The sequence below is a fragment of the Cyrtonyx montezumae genome, unplaced genomic scaffold (assembly GCF_038088225.1).
Source record: "Cyrtonyx montezumae isolate F1298 unplaced genomic scaffold, pur_monq_1.0 scaffold_3, whole genome shotgun sequence".
Classification (NCBI taxonomy): Eukaryota; Metazoa; Chordata; class Aves; order Galliformes; family Odontophoridae; genus Cyrtonyx; species Cyrtonyx montezumae.
Window position 1 is genome coordinate 159,637,275 of NW_027072034.1, and position 16,466 is coordinate 159,653,740.

The 16,466-nt window shown below is 40.2% G+C and overlaps 1 protein-coding gene across 2 annotated transcripts in view; it reads left to right on the forward strand.

Annotated features, from left to right (window-relative positions):
* The window catches only part of EXOC4 (exocyst complex component 4), a 406,844-nt gene that overhangs the window by 45,273 nt on the left and 345,105 nt on the right, over nucleotides 1-16,466 (forward strand). For both annotated transcript variants that reach the window (XM_065743825.1, XM_065743826.1), the window contains 2 exons: nucleotides 1,414-1,523; nucleotides 12,325-12,568. In XM_065743825.1, coding sequence (XP_065599897.1) covers nucleotides 1,414-1,523; nucleotides 12,325-12,568 — 354 coding nt within the window. The remainder of the gene's footprint in view (nucleotides 1-1,413; nucleotides 1,524-12,324; nucleotides 12,569-16,466) is intronic.

Here is a 16,466-nt window from a genome sequence, read left to right on the forward strand (position 1 = left end):
GTAGGGAGGGAAGAGAGAAAAATATTGGCTAGAAAAAAAGGAAGTGAGTGACTGTCACTTCTGTAGAGCAGGAGAGATAATAAACAATGATGGAGAGCAACAGAGGAGTCAGCATATGATTAAGACGCAGAGAAGAGATAAATTACCATCTTATTATGAGACAGGAGGAATAAAAAATGCTTACCAAAAATAAGAGGAGAGATAGTAAGTTTCATTAAATGAATTTGTGAAACAAAGAATTGTTTGAAGTTGAAATTTCTAGGAAAGGAATTCGTTAGCAAATCCTTAGTCTCTTCCTTACTCATCTTGTTAATTAAAAAAAGACAAAAAGCTTTGGTGTACCCAGACTATGCAACTACTAATTAACTGCAATTTTGTATGACTGCTACAGGGACCCTTATCTTTTTCTTGCTTTGTCTTTTTCCACATTGCTTGTTATACATCACTGATAAGTTATTAATACGAGCACTTGGATCAAGAACAATCTTGTACCTTCATTTTGGTGATCTGCCCTTTACTACTGTCAACTGAGATGCAATTATTTTTATAGTTACTTAAAATCAACATAGCAAGTGTGTTATATCTAACTGCTAATTTGGAATGCAATAGCCAATCCCATTAAGTCTGGCATTGTAGGTATTTAGAGTGTAGATGCTTCTTAGGCAAGATAGTAAGGTTAGCTCTTGTTTCTGCAAGTGTTTTGACCTCTAAGAGTGCATACAAAACTTGTTTGAGGAGCCTTCTCTGCTTCTTTTAAAAATGATTTCTTACATTTGCTCCCCTGCCATATGCAGCTTTATGGCTTTCATTACGCAGCTGAAGCAATACGATGTATTCTTGGCAAATAATACTATGTGAATTTATTATGGAAATGACCATGTCCTTCTACTTTCAGAATAAGAGGGGTGCATGTAGGTGTGCACAGAACAGGAATTCAGAGGGGAAGGGGAAGTGAATATTTCTAGAGAGTGTTAGGAAAGCTTGAAGGAGGAAGTAGTTTACAGAGAGCACGGAAATGGAAGCTTCTCTGCTCCATATGTGGTTTTCTAGAAAGTTCTTAACAATTCTATCTCAATTTTTTATTATACTAGCAGGAGTTAGTTGTGCTGGAGGTGAATGGTGTTGTGGGCACCAGTCAGAGAAGTCTAGAACTATAATAAATTCAGAGTGGCCTTGGGATACCAAATTTCTGACGTCAGTGCAGCAGCATTCCCTCATCATTGCTTTTTGGCTTTTCTCCATTCAAGTGCATGTACTCTTGTACCCATCTATGGACTTGTGCTTGAATTTAGGTTTTGTGAACCTCTTATGTGCATCTCTTTTGCTTACACATTTAAGAAATAAATTGATTCTTTTTCACAAAGATTTTTCATGACAGTGAACTGTTTGCTTTAATTCTCTCCCCTTATACAGCTCGCTTGTGAAAGATGCTTCTTCTGTACCCCTTATGGATGTTACTAACTTGTCTACACCTCGAAAGTTCCTTGAAACTTCCCAGTTCAGTACTCCTGGAAGCTCCAGCAGTGAGTATTTGAGTTGCTTGTTTTCCTACCTGGCTTATTTTGTAGTGCTTGAGCTGATTTTTCAAGAGTAGCAGTAGGGGGTATATCATCCCCTCTTCTTGGATGCCTGCTAATGGGGGTCCTGAGACAAAGATATACAAAGAAAATTTATAAAATACTGCAAAATGAGTGAGTGGTAAATCCAGGGGCAGAATTCAGGTTTTTTTTTGTCAAGTAATCTTTGCTCATATCTTAAATTAATTGCACTTTGTTTTCTTTGTCCTGGTGTTTATCATATTCTTGGTATCTAGGACAGAAGAGATATACGATCAGTTCAGTTTCCAAAGTGGTCTCCTCTATATTTAGTATAGGTGAGCAAGTACGTGTAGATGTCACAGAAATATTTTGCTGTGTTGGAGCCAAAAGGTTAGAGCTTTTTCTTGTGGGAGCTTTGTAACTGTGACTGAAGGACTCCCTAGACACAGGATTAATCTGGTGATCTTTATATACCTGTTACAGCAGATACTAAGCAAAATACTCTGTTTTATTGGTACATTTATATGAAGCTTTGAACGTACTGCACAGATGGGGAATTAATCCTTGTATTATTTCCACGGATTAATAAGTGTGGTTGTCCTTGTTCAACAAATAAAATGAAGAATACAGAAGTGAACTTCATGTTTTTCCCTCTTGCCTTCTTGTCAGTCTTCCTCAAATTGAGATAATTTTTTTTGTCTTCTTACCCTTAACTCTTTTTTCCTTATTTTTGTCCGCTTGAATCTATTGTTTTTTGCCATGCTTGCCTCCTAGCCTCTCTTGTGTGATGATTCTTCTGCTCCTTTTTGTTAGCTAGCCATGTTCCTGTTGAGGTGGCTTGTCTCTCAGTCTGAGGCTGTAGTTCTGCCTAGTGGAGGTTTGTGAGGAATCCCTTGTGCCAGTACAAATTTACAGATCTGGAAAGAACAGGAGAGAAACTGTGCAAAAATTCTGGGCTTCATCATCAGGATTCTTGTACTTATCCCATGTAATCAGAAAAGCTCAGTTCTTGCCAAAATCTTGTGATCTGGGGAGGGAAGGGAATAAACCATGCAGAACTGGATGCTGTTCTCAACATTGTAAGTGTTAGAATACTTCTATAGCGAGTGAACTGAGTAATATCAGACATTGCTGATTGTTTCCCACCTAAAATATGAATCTTCCTAGCAAAATAATGATAATAAAAGAAGAAAAAAAAAAAAAGAAGTCAGAAGTTGCAGAGCTGATAGGAATCTCCCATCATGCTTTATTGATGGAGAACAGACAGCAGGAGGATGCGCCTGTTGAAAAATGGAATCCCTGTCTTTCCTCATCTGTAGTGTCTTTGTTTTTTTTGCTTTCTTGCATTGCTAGTGTAACAACAACCTTAAATATGCTTTGAAATTATTTTTGTGACACTTCCATCTTTGAAGACTTCAACAGCCTTGCCAATTCTCATCTCACCCACTGAGACTGAGAAAGGGTTCATTAATATCCAGAACTAGCTAGAAAAAATGGAATTAAGCAGACAAAAATAAGAACAAAAGAGTTAATAAGGAGGAGAAGAGATTGTTTTTTGATTTATGTATTTTAGACATCTCAGATAAATTCTTGTTTTATTTGCCTGATGCAGTGTTGATGACATCTCTTGTTCTAAGATTATCTGATAAAGTTATTTCACGCAGTGTTTGAATGAAGATGCAAGAGTACAAGCAACAGGTGAAAATACGAAGAGGTTTCTAAGAATTAGGTTGGTTGTGGGCATAAAAAAGGCATTACTTCCTTGACTCCAAATGCCTGAAAAAATAGAGGCTCTGATGTTTTCATTCTCAACTGTTGTAAATTGGTATAGGTCAGTTGAGGATCTGCCATCAAACCTCTTGTTTGTTCAGGTCTTTTCTTGCTGTTCATGTTCATTGCACCTTAAAATCTTTCATGTGGCTTCTATAGTGTTTCAGTCTATTATTTAGCACTGTGCTGGGCGAATGTCTTTCAGACTGGGAAAGATGGAGGATATAATAAAAAACATTTGATCTGTGCATATGAACTATGCACATGGTCCTGCTTCAAGTGCTCAGTGTACTTACGTACATTTTTTTCAGATAATTTTATTTAAAAGTAGCCTTTTCCAGGGCTGCAATTCTATTAGAGATTTAAAATTTATGTGTATGCATAAAGAAAGCTGTTTCTGCCTTTAGGTCCTTCAGCTTTTTATTGATGAAACAAAGTGGCCATGCATATTAATGTACACCACTATGAAGCACTGACTCATTCAACCTCTCTAAGCAACGAAGATGCCAAGATTGAGTCCTTTCTGCATTTGCTTCCCGGTGGAGATGTTACCTTGTGCTGTAGAATCTTTATACGAAAATTAAAGCAGTTCCTGCTGCACTTAAAATAAACAAAATCTTTGGTAATGTTCACCTGAGGACTGTAGATACAGCATTTCCCCGCTAACCCTTTCCATTCATGCCGGTTCAGAGAAGTAAATTCACTTCTACATTTTATTTCTCTACGTGAACCTTCTGTATTCTGAAGTGTATTTATGTCAGTTTCAGCCTTGCCAGACTCTGCCTGGAACTACAAAATATTCTCTCAGTACACAGAAAGCCTAAGAGCTCTCTTTCCTGAAGAACTCATGGAATTGCATCTTCGAGGACAGCCTGAAGGGGTGACAATGTTTTCTTGTGGATGGGATTTATAGGTCTTATGCAGGTGATACAATTCCATGATCGATATACCTCAGCTGTAAATGAGGAAATTAGCTTTTAGATCCAAGCAGTATAGTGGCCTCGAAGATTAAATGTGTAGTTACAGCTCAAGAATGCCAAGTCCCTGTGTGTAGGTGGAAGCATGGGGAAACCTGTGAATCTGGCCCTCTGAAATGCCTTCAGGAATCCTGGAGCTTTAAGCTCCAATTTTACAGGTGCTCAGAAAATGTCATTGTGGCATACTCCGTTTGTTGTCACAGTTGCTTCCACATTAAGCATGCTCCACAAATAAATAAAAGATGTTTTTTTTCTTATTAACATCATCTGGAGATCTCACACCAGCAGGATGATTTTTCCCAAGTGTTCAGATGAAAAGTTAAATCCTCTTGATGAACCTGACTTGTCCTGTTAGCTGTTTTGCATTTGCACAAGTCCAACTGAGGACTTAATCAGAAGGTGGTGGGAATCCAGCAGTGAATCTGAATTTTTTTCCTGCTGTCATTACAGTGCTGTGTGAAAGGCACAGTTTGCCTTGATTGTCTCGGGGTAGATTTTTGTGCCTGCCTTATTTAAGAAGAAACCTGTTCCTGCAGTTTAAGAATGTTTTGAAATTGCACAGTAAACATGAAAACCTAGGAAAGTAACTTCTTATGTACTGCTTAGTGGGGCTGTGCTTTCTCATTGATCCTCACTAATGAGGTTGCCCAGAGAGGTTGTGGATGCCCCATCCCTGGAGGCATTCAAGGCAAGGCTGGATGTGGCTCTGGGCAGCCTGCTCTAGTGGTTTGGACTCTGCCCATGGCAGGGGGTTGGAACTCAATGATCTTTGAGGTCCTCTTTAACCCAGGCCATCCTATGATTCCGTTCTATCACATTCTGGCTTGATGCTGAGCACTGACCCACACAATGCATATGTGTTTGGAGGAGAGTAGGGAAAATGGAGAGAGTTTCAGATCCATGTGATGAAATCCAAAAGGAATGCTTTGTCTCCCTTCTTGTACAGTTTGATTAGTTGTTTCCATGCGCAGTCACGAAGTTATTTGACTGCTATACACTTCTTGAAAACTTGGAGATACCGTGCATCAGACGGGTTTTCAAAGTGGTTTCCAGAGTTGCTTGGTAAACTATTCTTAGAGTTCAGTGCTGTTACAGTAGATTGGAGAGAGTGGCCTCGTCAAGTTCCAGCCTCTCTGCTTTTGGAAGATTGATGTCCTAGAAGCTGATGATGGACCTGCATGAGTCACAGTTTTAGAAGAGGAGATTTGCCCTGAGGCTTTGAGGTTATTGATCTCTGAGATCTGTTTTCTTTGTGGCTTAGTACTAAGGCAGATCAGGAAATGACTAAAATCTTTAAGGGACCATTTCTGAAGTAACTGCCCATTTGTTGCTTGTTGTCTCCACTTATGGATCAAAAAAAGGATTCAGCACCAGAAATCAGCAGAAATTTCTTCAGATATATCATGCATTTGGGAGACTGTGAATTTGCATTGGATATTTGGAAGAATTTCTTCTCAGGAGTGGTAATGCATTGGAACAGGCTGCCCAGGGAGGTGGGGGAGTCACTGTCCCTGGAGGTGTTCAAGAAAAGGGTGGGTATAATAATTAGGGACATAGTTTAGTGTGCAGTAGTGGTGGTAGGTGGACGATTGGACTAGATGATCTTAGTCTTCTTTTCCAACCATAATGATAATGTGATTCAAAGGTGTCTTTAAGATTACAGTTTTTCCCTTCTTTTTAATAAAAAAAGATGCTAAGCAAATAAAAACACCAGCTCCACAATCCAGAATAATTAATAAAATCAAGCATCAAAGGTATAATTTAATCTTTAGTGGGTTCTCTGCATAGAGCAAGTGCTTAAGGCATCAACTACAGTATTAGCTCTGTAAAGGGAGAGCATGCATTTTGCAGATGCAGATTTCGGGTAGAAACTGTTGCATGTTGAAAGTAAGGCTGTCTCATGCTTTTGACCAGATCCCAGTAAATGATAAAGTTATTCATAATCACAGTTTAGGAATAAATATAGATGAAGCTTGCAGAGATGATCTGTATGGACAGTGTCTTTCACCCGTGGAGCTCCTCAGCCCACAGAAAATAGTATGTGGGCTTGCAGTTTTAAAGGTGAATGTTGTAAATGTTGGTCTGCTTTGATGCCTTTTTTGAAGAGGCGAGGAATGATTTGTGGGCCAGAGCTTTGTGGTCAAATAACCCCTTGATGACATTAAATAGTAGAAGGGGGTGTTTGAAGTAGGGAAGACACAAGAAAGAAATATCTTCAGTATCCCAAGGTTGGGATCTTTGTCAGATCTTGTAGATAAATGGGCCCCCAAGGCTACCCAGGATACCTCTTTAATAGGCAGAATGTGCAGGAAACAAAATTCCCACTGTTTTATCAAGAGATGAGATCTAACAAAACATATATACTGGTGTGTTACTACTAGATATTGAACTGTGTTGTTTGTAAGAGATGTAAATTCTTGTCCTGGCTGCTTAGGGGTGTTTCAAAATTGGTTTGCTCTTTTGAAAATGAAAGAGTATTCATCTTCATGTGCTGGCAGAGTTCTCAGCAAGATTGCTGCCTTCGGTCCTCTTAAATGCTGTCTTCACATTTGGATGCAGCAGTGCTTCCTCCCTCTCTCGTTTTCATTGTGTGATATTAAGAGTAATCTACAGCCCCCTTACAAAGGTGCTGTGGTGTAATGATGGGGACCTGTCTGAAAGGTTGTTTAGGCTCTGAATGCTGTGCATTGAACTCGGAGCAACAAGATTTTCATTTTTATTTTTAAACTATAAGTTAAAACCTTTCTTCCTCTAGCATTTCCACTGTTGTCTTTCCACAGCTATTGTTCCTAAGAGCTCATTTTTTTGTGTTTGTGCCTGGCATGCTGTGGTTTTGAAAGAATAACAAGTAGCATTAACAAAGCGGGTGGACCTTGTACACAGTGCACAAAGGACTTCGCAGCCTCGTGGGTTGAAAGGTGTGTGAAAGGAGAGATGAGAGTTTTGAGCAGAAATGTGTGCTTCAGGTTTTTTCCAGACAGAGGTTTTTGAGAGGGCTCCTCCAAGAAGATAATACAGCCAAGAGCCCACCTGAAGTGCCTCTATACCAATGCACACAGCACGGGAAATAAACAGGAGGAATTGGAAGCTGTGCTGCAATTGGAGGACCTGGGGAACGACAGGCTGGTGAGCCTCACCTCTGTCCCTGGGAGGATTGTGGAGAAGATCCTCCTGGAAGAGTTGTTAAAGCATATGAGAGATGAGCAGGTGATCTGAGACAGCCAGCACAGCTTCACAAAGGGCAGATAATTCCTGATCAACCTGATGGCCTTCTCTGATGGAGTAACAGCATTGGTGGACAAAAGGAGGGCAATTAATGTCTTCTACTTGGACTCGTGATAGGCCTTTGATGTGATCCTGCACCATATCCTCATCACTAAATCAGAGAGATATGGTTTTGAGGGCTGGACTTAATAGGTGAGTAAAGAATTGGTTGGATGGTTGTAGCCAGAGGGTTGTTGTCAACAGCTCAATGTCCAGATGGAGGCTGGTCATGACTGGTGTCCCCCAGTTCTGTCTTGGTACCAATACTCTTCAACATTTTTATCAGTGACACAGATAGTGGGAAAAAAGGGGAAGTGTTGCACTTGGCTTAGGACAGTCCCAGATATGAGTACAGACTGGAAGAAGAGCTTCTTGAGAGCAGAACTTTTGGGTCCTGAGAGATGAAAAACTGGACATGATCCAGCAGAGTTCTCTTCCAGTCCAGAAGGTCAATGGTATCCTGGGCTACATCAACAGAGAGATGGCAGCAGAATGAGGGAGATGACTGTCCCCCTCTACTCAGCCCTTGTTGCCTCCTTATTGGAGGCAATGGTTCAACATATGTATATGTCCAGAGAAGATTAAGGCAGCAATCAAGGCCAAGTGCTGTCCAGTGATTTATTACAAATTCTAAGCTACTAAGGAAGATGGGGAAGGTAATGATAGTAAAGAGAGAAATCCTAGCTAACAGTTTACAAGGCAGGGATAGTCCCCATCAGAGATCCAGTGACATCTCATTGGTTCAAAGGGAGGCCACAGGTTAGTCAGTGAGATCTTGTTAACCTGTACAGCTGCAGTTCAGTGGAAGGATACCCATTCTTCCTCGGAATTCTTTGGGTTTTTATCCTCTCTATCAGCAGCTGGTTGCTAGGGGCACTCCTACCTACCCCAATTATTAGGGGCATCAATATACTGCTTGTCACAGTGACAGTAGTTGTTGGAGTGCCCATATTTTCTTCAGGAGGAGCAGCACATCTGTCCTCTTACCGCTGTGTTCATGATATTTAACCATTAAATTCAGAAGCTTGTTGAGTAGGTTGCATCTTGGATCGGTGCTGCTGAACAAAGCTTTGAGCCAGAAGTCATTCTAGCTTCTTAAACCACCCCATGGCTCAAAGCTTGTTAACATTGTCCCGAGGTGGTGGTAAGAAAAAGAAAAGCATTGAGACAAATGAGGGGAAAAGGGAAAGATGCATGTACTTGATTTCCAATGATAGAACATTCAGATAAATCACATAAAGTATAGGATCAAAAAAAGTCAAAATATAAGTGTCACCAATGCAAATAACAACTCACCTTACCCATGAATCTGAAGAGGCCAGGCTGGTACCTACACCAACTTCTAGATTCCTTGGGTAATTCGTGTTGGGCCAGTCACCTCAGCATTTGCCAGACAATTGACCTATAATATGATTACAAGCAATAAACTTATCAACGTTTGGATGAATTGAAACACAATTAGAGTGAAGCACAGAATTAAAAACTCCTCTCCAAAAGTGTTTCCTACCAATAATGTCCTTCATCCTTCTTTACCTTCTGCAGGACATGGTACGTCTCTTTTGTATCGTGGTTAATAGTAATGAGAGTCTTTTTGTTTGTTGTCTCAGATGCATTCTAACGGTACAGATGAAAGTGTTGCAGTAATTTCTTTACTAAAGCAAGATTCATTCTGGTTGGGGTAAATAATGGTTCTTGGATTAATGTGTAATTGGATTGTAACAACTGATACGATGTAGCTGGAACTGAATAATTAAAGTCACATCCCTTAATGTTAGTAAAGTTACAAACACAAATGTTTGAATAATTGCTTGTATCTGTAGTAATATAATCTATGAAATTACAAGAAATTCGCATACAGGCACATCCTTTTCCAATATAGACAAGCACTGTTTCAGGGGTCTCATTGGGATAAATCTCAAAATGGCAAATATTTTGCTCAGTGTCAACACAAATGTCTAGAGCTTTGATGGTGCTACTCTCACTAATAAGTCCTTGTTCTTGTACGGCACCTGAGCTAACATCAACAGTTTGCCCTTTGTTTCCGTTTTGTTGGGCCCATACTCTGTGTTCTAATGGGTAGAGTATAGCCCCATTGTGATTCAGTCCCAGATCAATGATTTGGGTATAAGGTATTGTTAGGACTGAAGCTGTAGCGTAGTTATTAACGGGATCATAAGTAAAATTAACTAGGTACCACCAAGATTGAAACTCTCTTGCAAATTGGTTTGCATTGTCCCAAGTCACCTTTCATATTTCAGTGGGTAAAGTTCTTCCTTCACCCTCTACAACCTAGAGCTAGGGAGATGTTATTTCGAGTTATGGCAAGTGCATCTACAATTAACTGGTGGTCTTTTATATTTGCTCTTTTCCATTGAGATAATACATTAGATAAGAGTCTCTGGTTGGTTCCCAGTGCTGATAGGGAAGATTGCAGGGGTATTGTGATGCATATAACTCAGTTGCTGTTGCATCTGGCACCCTATGTTTATTCTTTGTCCCACATCTCCCAGGAGCCAGAAGTTGTTCTGGCCTCTTACAATGTCCCATCTGGAGTTCTGCAACCAGGTCTGTGGCCCCCAGTACAGGAGGGATGTGGAACTGTTGGAGCAGGTCCAGAGGATGGCCACAAAGATGATCATATAGCTGAAGCACCTCTCCTATGAAGAAAGGCTAAGGGAATTGGGCTTGTTCTGCTTGGAGAAGAGTAGGCTCTGGGGAGACCTCTTTGTGGTCTCCCAACAACTGAAGGGAACCTATAAGCAGGAGAGGGACTAAGTTTTTACATGGCCTAATAGCACCAGGACAAGGGGGAATGGCATTAAACTATAAGAGGGGAGATTTAGGTTGGATATTAGGGGGAAACTTTTTACTCAGAGAGTGGTGAGGCACTGTAACAGGCTGCCCAGGGAAGTTGTGGGTGCCACATCCCTGAAGGTGTTCAAGGCAGGGTTGGATGGGATCCTGAGTAGCCTGATCTAGTGGTTGTTGACCCTGCCCATGGCTGGGGGGTTGAAACTAGCTGATCTTCAAGGTTCCCTCCAACTTAATCCATTCAGTGCTTCTGTGATACCTTATAATTAGTATTATGGTTTATGTGCATTCAGAGCGTCTCCTGCATTATCATTGCATTTTTATTTAATAAGTTTATTCTGAGTGCTTATGGGTTTGTTGAATCTACCCCATTAACTTGCAAAATTATAAGTTTAATTAGATTTTAATTGAACGAAGCATGTGCACGAGAAGAGCGCAGTGTGATCTCCCAGACTTTCTGCCTCCAATGTTGGTTACTCAAAACCTGATATCATTCTCCATCATGGTGTATGATGATCTTACTGAGTCCCTTCTTAGCCCACTTTTATCAGGCAGCATTGCTGCTGTGCAAGCTGAAATACAAGAGTAAGCAACAGGGCTGGTTTGAGTTCAGGGTGCTGTTGTTGGGATTGCTGTGGAGGTTGGTGTGAGGTGGCACTGAAATAAGCATTATTCATTTATCACGATGCTGTTTATAAAGCAGCACCAGGTGGGCTCTTTGAGGCTTTTTTTTTTAATATATTTTTTGCTTCAGTGCTAACTTGGACAGAGCTTCTGCTCTTCTGGGGGTGTTGTAGCTTTGGACAGCGACGGGGCTGTGCACAGCTTGTGACATGCCACTTTTGATTTCTGCCATGTCATTTAAATCGTACTGGTGGATCTTTTGCTATTTATTCAGGTTCTTGGATAAGTTTTCATTGAAGTAAAGAAAAAAAGAGTGGAGCAGTAGATACCGTGAGAGTCATTTGTTACCCAACAGCTCTCTGACCAGAGTTCAGCACCAGTAAGGTGAAACAGCCATTTGGGCTTTGATTTCTACATGAGGAGGCAGTATGGTGGATGGCACTCCTGCAGGTGGCATTTCTCCATGCACTCCATGTTAACAAGGAGTTAGTACAGTTTGCCTTCAAGACACTTATTTGCCGTGGATTGTCTCAATATGTTTATTAAGTGCTTCACTCAGTCGTCAGCAGAGACATCCTTTTGTTGTTCCTGAACATTATCTGTAAATTAAGAAACGTTGACTAATGAACATACTTAAAACAAGCACAATACCTCTTGCTTTTCTCCTTGTGTTGCTTAGCAACAGGATTTCTCCCAGTGCTGTCCCTGTCACTTCAGAAGGACCGTATCCATAATATCCTCTCTAATTCTTCTAGTTTTTCCTTTCAGAAAGCCTTGCTAAAAGATTTGAGTAACTTCATCAACCCCTTGACAGATGTAATAAAGGAGAATGGGATAACATCAGACAATAATTCACTTCGACAGTGTAAACTTTGCCGAATTTATCAGAAGTCTGTTAAGCTTGATAGTGTTTATAATGAAAATTCCTCTCTTGTGAAAAAATATTGTGAAGAAAAACAGCTGGGTTAGAAACGTAGTTTTTAGCTCCTTGGAACTCATTCCAGGGATTCATAGTCATAGAACACCTCATTTATGCATATGTTAATTGCACCAGGCTTCCTCTGTTTCATAACTAATACATAACACACCATAAGCTTTGTTTCTAAATCAGTCAAATGTGCAATGGTGTGTTTATGTGTAGATACATAATGTTTGCTCCAAGCAAAATAAAACTTCCATTGCCCTCTCCCACCCCACCAAAATCTGAGTGCTGATGTTTGCTTGCTTATTCCTTGAGAGTTCTATGAAGGCACAGAAGTTTAAATGTTTTTTTCTGCACAGTGCCAAGTGTTGTTTTCAATAGTTTAAATCTTGATTATATGTTTTTAAATATATTCCAGTGCGAGAAACAAGCCTCCTGGAAATCAGAGAAGATATGGAACTGGATCCAGAGGAAAACAGCACTGTCTTCATGGGCATACTCATCAAAGGGCTGGCCAAGCTGAAAAAAATCCCTGAAACAGTGAAGGCTATCCAGGATCGCCTGGAACAAGAACTCAAGCAGATTGTTAAGCGATCCACGACTCAAGTGGCAGACAGTGATTACCAGAGAGGGGAAAATATCTCCCAGGAAAATCAGCCTAGGTAAGGATATTTCAACCACCGGTATGTGATTGCTGCAAAAAGAAGTCTGGAAAAGTAATGCCAATGTTTGTTGTTGTTTTTTCTTTTTCCTTGCAGTTGCAGAGATCTTAGGCGTTTCTCAAAAAATTACCGTTTGTATATCTCTGATGGGCTGATTTACCTTGATTTACCTTGAGCACCTGAAAGGCTTGGGAATTCAGGAAATGTATTCAGAAAGAGGAAATACTGTTGCTTTTCAACTACAGTTGTGGGAAAGGGAGATACTTCCTTCTGTGACTGGTCATAGAGGAGTCTTCTGGATAAACATCCAGTACTTGCTGGGAGCTTGTAAGCAGGAAGGGGGTGACTTTTTACACGGCCTAATACTGACAGGACAAAGGGGAATGGCTTTAAACTAAAAGAGAGGAAATTTAGGTTAGATGTTAGGAAGAAATTCCTTACTCAGATAGTGGTGAGGCACTGGTACAGCTGCCTGAAGAAGTTGTGGATGCCATGTCCCTGACAGCATTCAAGGCCAGGTTGGATGGGGCCCTGTGCAACCTGGTTTGGTGGTTGACAGTCCTGCCCATGACAGGGAACTGGAGCTCACTCATCTTTCAGATCCTTTCCAACCTAAGCTATTCTATGATTCTATAAACATGTTTGAAATGCAGATTTGAGGACAGAAGAGCTGTAAAAGCCAGCATTACTTAACTAGTAAAAGGTAAATGATGTCAAGCACTTTTTTTTTTTAACCTAAACCTTTCATTTTAAGGAGCTTTACAACAGATTGAATTGTAATGCTGTCTCAGATTGGTGGTATGTGTGGTGTGAAAAACACTTGGTGCTGAAACAAATATTATGTTTTTGAGTTGTACTTGGAAAGAGAAGATTCAACTCATTTACTTCAAGTGCAGCAGAGACTAAGGTGATGCAGGTGCAAAGCTTTGTTTTCATATATGGAACTAGTCATATCAGTAAATACATGGCAAAAAATCTATTTGTTTTGTAGCTCTGTTAGTTGCAAAGAGTGAAAGCCAACCGAGAAATATGTTTCTGCTGTTCTTTATGATTTGCTAAAACAGAATGTCTTAAGGGCTAGCTAACGCTTCTAGCTGAATTTTTAATTTGTGATACTGCTCATTGCAGTGATCACCACCAGAGGAAATTAATATTGGAGAAGACAACTGATAACAAAAATTTGTGTCTTCATTGCATGTAATATTTATAGTGGAAATCACTCCTGGGAACAACTTTGGTAAATAATTCTTTATCAATTCCTCTTATTTTAGAGTAGAATCATAGAATCATTAAGGTTGGAAAATACCAAGATCATCTACCAACCACTGACCCATCACCACCATGACCACTAAACCATGTTCCTCAGTGCCACATCTGCCCTTTTTTTAATGGTGAATGGTGACTCCACCACTTCCCTGGGCAGCCTGTTCCAAATGTCATTGCTGTGGAAACAGTTATGCTTTGAAGAATTAGAGTTACGTTATTGATATCTGGATTAAATAATAGCAAGTTTTTTGGGTGGTTTGAAAGGCAGAACTTTTCTAATTGATGCCAAGATGGAGCTTAACATATTCTTGATGCTTGTATGAATTGATCTTGATTGGTTACATGGCTATTGGTTGCCCATTGAAGTTGATAAAAGTGGGTTGGGTCCTACTTTAATGACAGTAATGTGACCAGAGGCCTGGGTAAGGTACCAAAAACTTTAATGGACTTTGGCATTTTATTAATAGGAGTTTATGATCCCTTAGGACGCCTGTATTCTAAAGCTGTGGAAACTGACTTGAATTCATGTTGAGTAAGGAGATAATTAGAACTGTTTCTAAACCAAAATTACATGGGAAGTTTACAGCAAGCAGGTAAATTCATTTATATTGAAAAGAATAAATTATAGTATGGAAAGATATACCGCCCCTTAAATTAGCTACAATTTCAAATCAAAACGAAGTGACTTTTTCCTGGTGTCAAGAAAAAATAAAGCCAGAACAACAAAGTCCTCCTATTTCAAGAGAGCTCTGTAAGACCCCGAATTTAAGCATGATGCAGAGCCTGAAACTGCTTACCTGTTCATTAGCCTGTCAACCACAGTGATTATTTGACCTTAAGATTTGGTGAATAAAATGTTCTTCAGTTCACCTTAGTGCAAGTCACATGTGAATGCCTTTCAGAGCTCAGTGCCTGTATTCAGATACTGTACTCTGTATGATATCCATACAAAATTCTCACTTCTGGCAAATAAAATGACTAATGAGGTGGCAGAGCAGGGGCTGAGGCTGTATGTGGATCGTTCTGCTGGGCAGTTCCCTTCTGCTCTTTAGGTATGTACAGACCAAGCTATATGCATCTCTTCATCTTTGTGCTGATTCTCTGAGGTTGGTTCATTTCTTTTCCATATGAAAAAGGTGACATTTGACTCCACTTGCTGAATGTGCCTGTTGAGATTCTGATGTAATTCTTTAGGGAAACCCCCAAGAAAATAACGAGAGAAATAACCTTTGATAAAGGCCATGAGAGTCCGAAGACATCAGACAATGTTCTTGCATTCTTTCTTCTTTTTCTTTCTTTTTTGACTATCTTTTGTGTTGCCACCTTTTACATTTGTATGCAAAAAGCATTATGAACTGCACCCAAATTTTTAAGATCAGGAATATTATTTTTGTTAAAGCAACTGGAGCCCAAAGTGTACCGTCTCTTACACATCTCTTGGTGCTCTCTTCGTGGAGCTAGCATGCAGTGGGCTCTTGGTTCAGATCTTCAGAGTTGTATGAGTTCTGTTTTCTCTTTGGAAGTCCAGTCTGCCTCTGTAGGAGCAAGCCTTGTCCATGCTATAGAAGATACTGGTACCGGGCTTGTTAATGAATACACACACAAGTGTAAGCAGCAGTTCTGGTGTTTATGACACGTGATCCTTTTTGTCATGGATATCCTGTCCTCATCTCTTGCACTGAGCACTTCTCTTCTTGGTAAAGTACTCTAGCTGCATGGAGAGTTGGTGTGAAATTGGAAGAACCTTCATACAATGGGAGCTGGATTTTTTTTATTTTACCTATGTGCTCACAAAAGGAAGGCTTGCATGACTCTATGACACAGCTGGTGTTCAGATTTTCTGCATGTAGTGTTGCTATGTGCCTGATTTAGAATGGGCCTAACTAGACAATGCATTTGGCTCTACTTTCTATAAACATTAATTATCTTTACTCATGTGTATTTGATCCCAAAAATGCGAATGATGTGAATATATTAAAACCAGTTAGAGGGCATGAGCGGATTCCTAGTAGATTCTTTTCTCTGATGGAAGAACATTCGAAAGTTATATACTTTTTTGTCTAGGTAGGTTCTGTGGAGTTTTTAGGTATCTGCACTTGGAACAAGTTTATGAAGAAGTGCTTAAATTTGTAATTGATTTATCTTTAATTGCTCATAAGAGCACAGTACCTACGTGCTTAAAAATGCACATTGGTTGCGGAGGCTGAGGCATCATGTAGAATCATAGAAGGAATCATAGGATGGCCTGGGTTGAAAAGGACCTCAAAGATCACCTAATTTCAATCCCCCTGCCATGGGCAGGGTCACCAGTCACTAGAGCAGGCTACTCAGAGCCACATTCAGCCTTGCCTTGAATGCTTCCAGGGATGGGAGATCCACAACCTCTCTGGGCAACCTGTTCCACTGTGTCACCACCCTCTGTGTGAAAAACTTCCTCCTAACATCCAACCTAAATCTCACCTGTCTTAGTTTAAAACTATTCCCTCTTGACCTATCACTGTCAACACATGTAAACTGTCGTTCTCCCTCTTCTTTATATGCTCCATCTTAGTGGAGTCCGTGTCAGTACTGCTATGTCTTAATGACCTTGTGGTTCTCCCCTCAGTTACAGAAGGCTACTGACCTGAGAAGA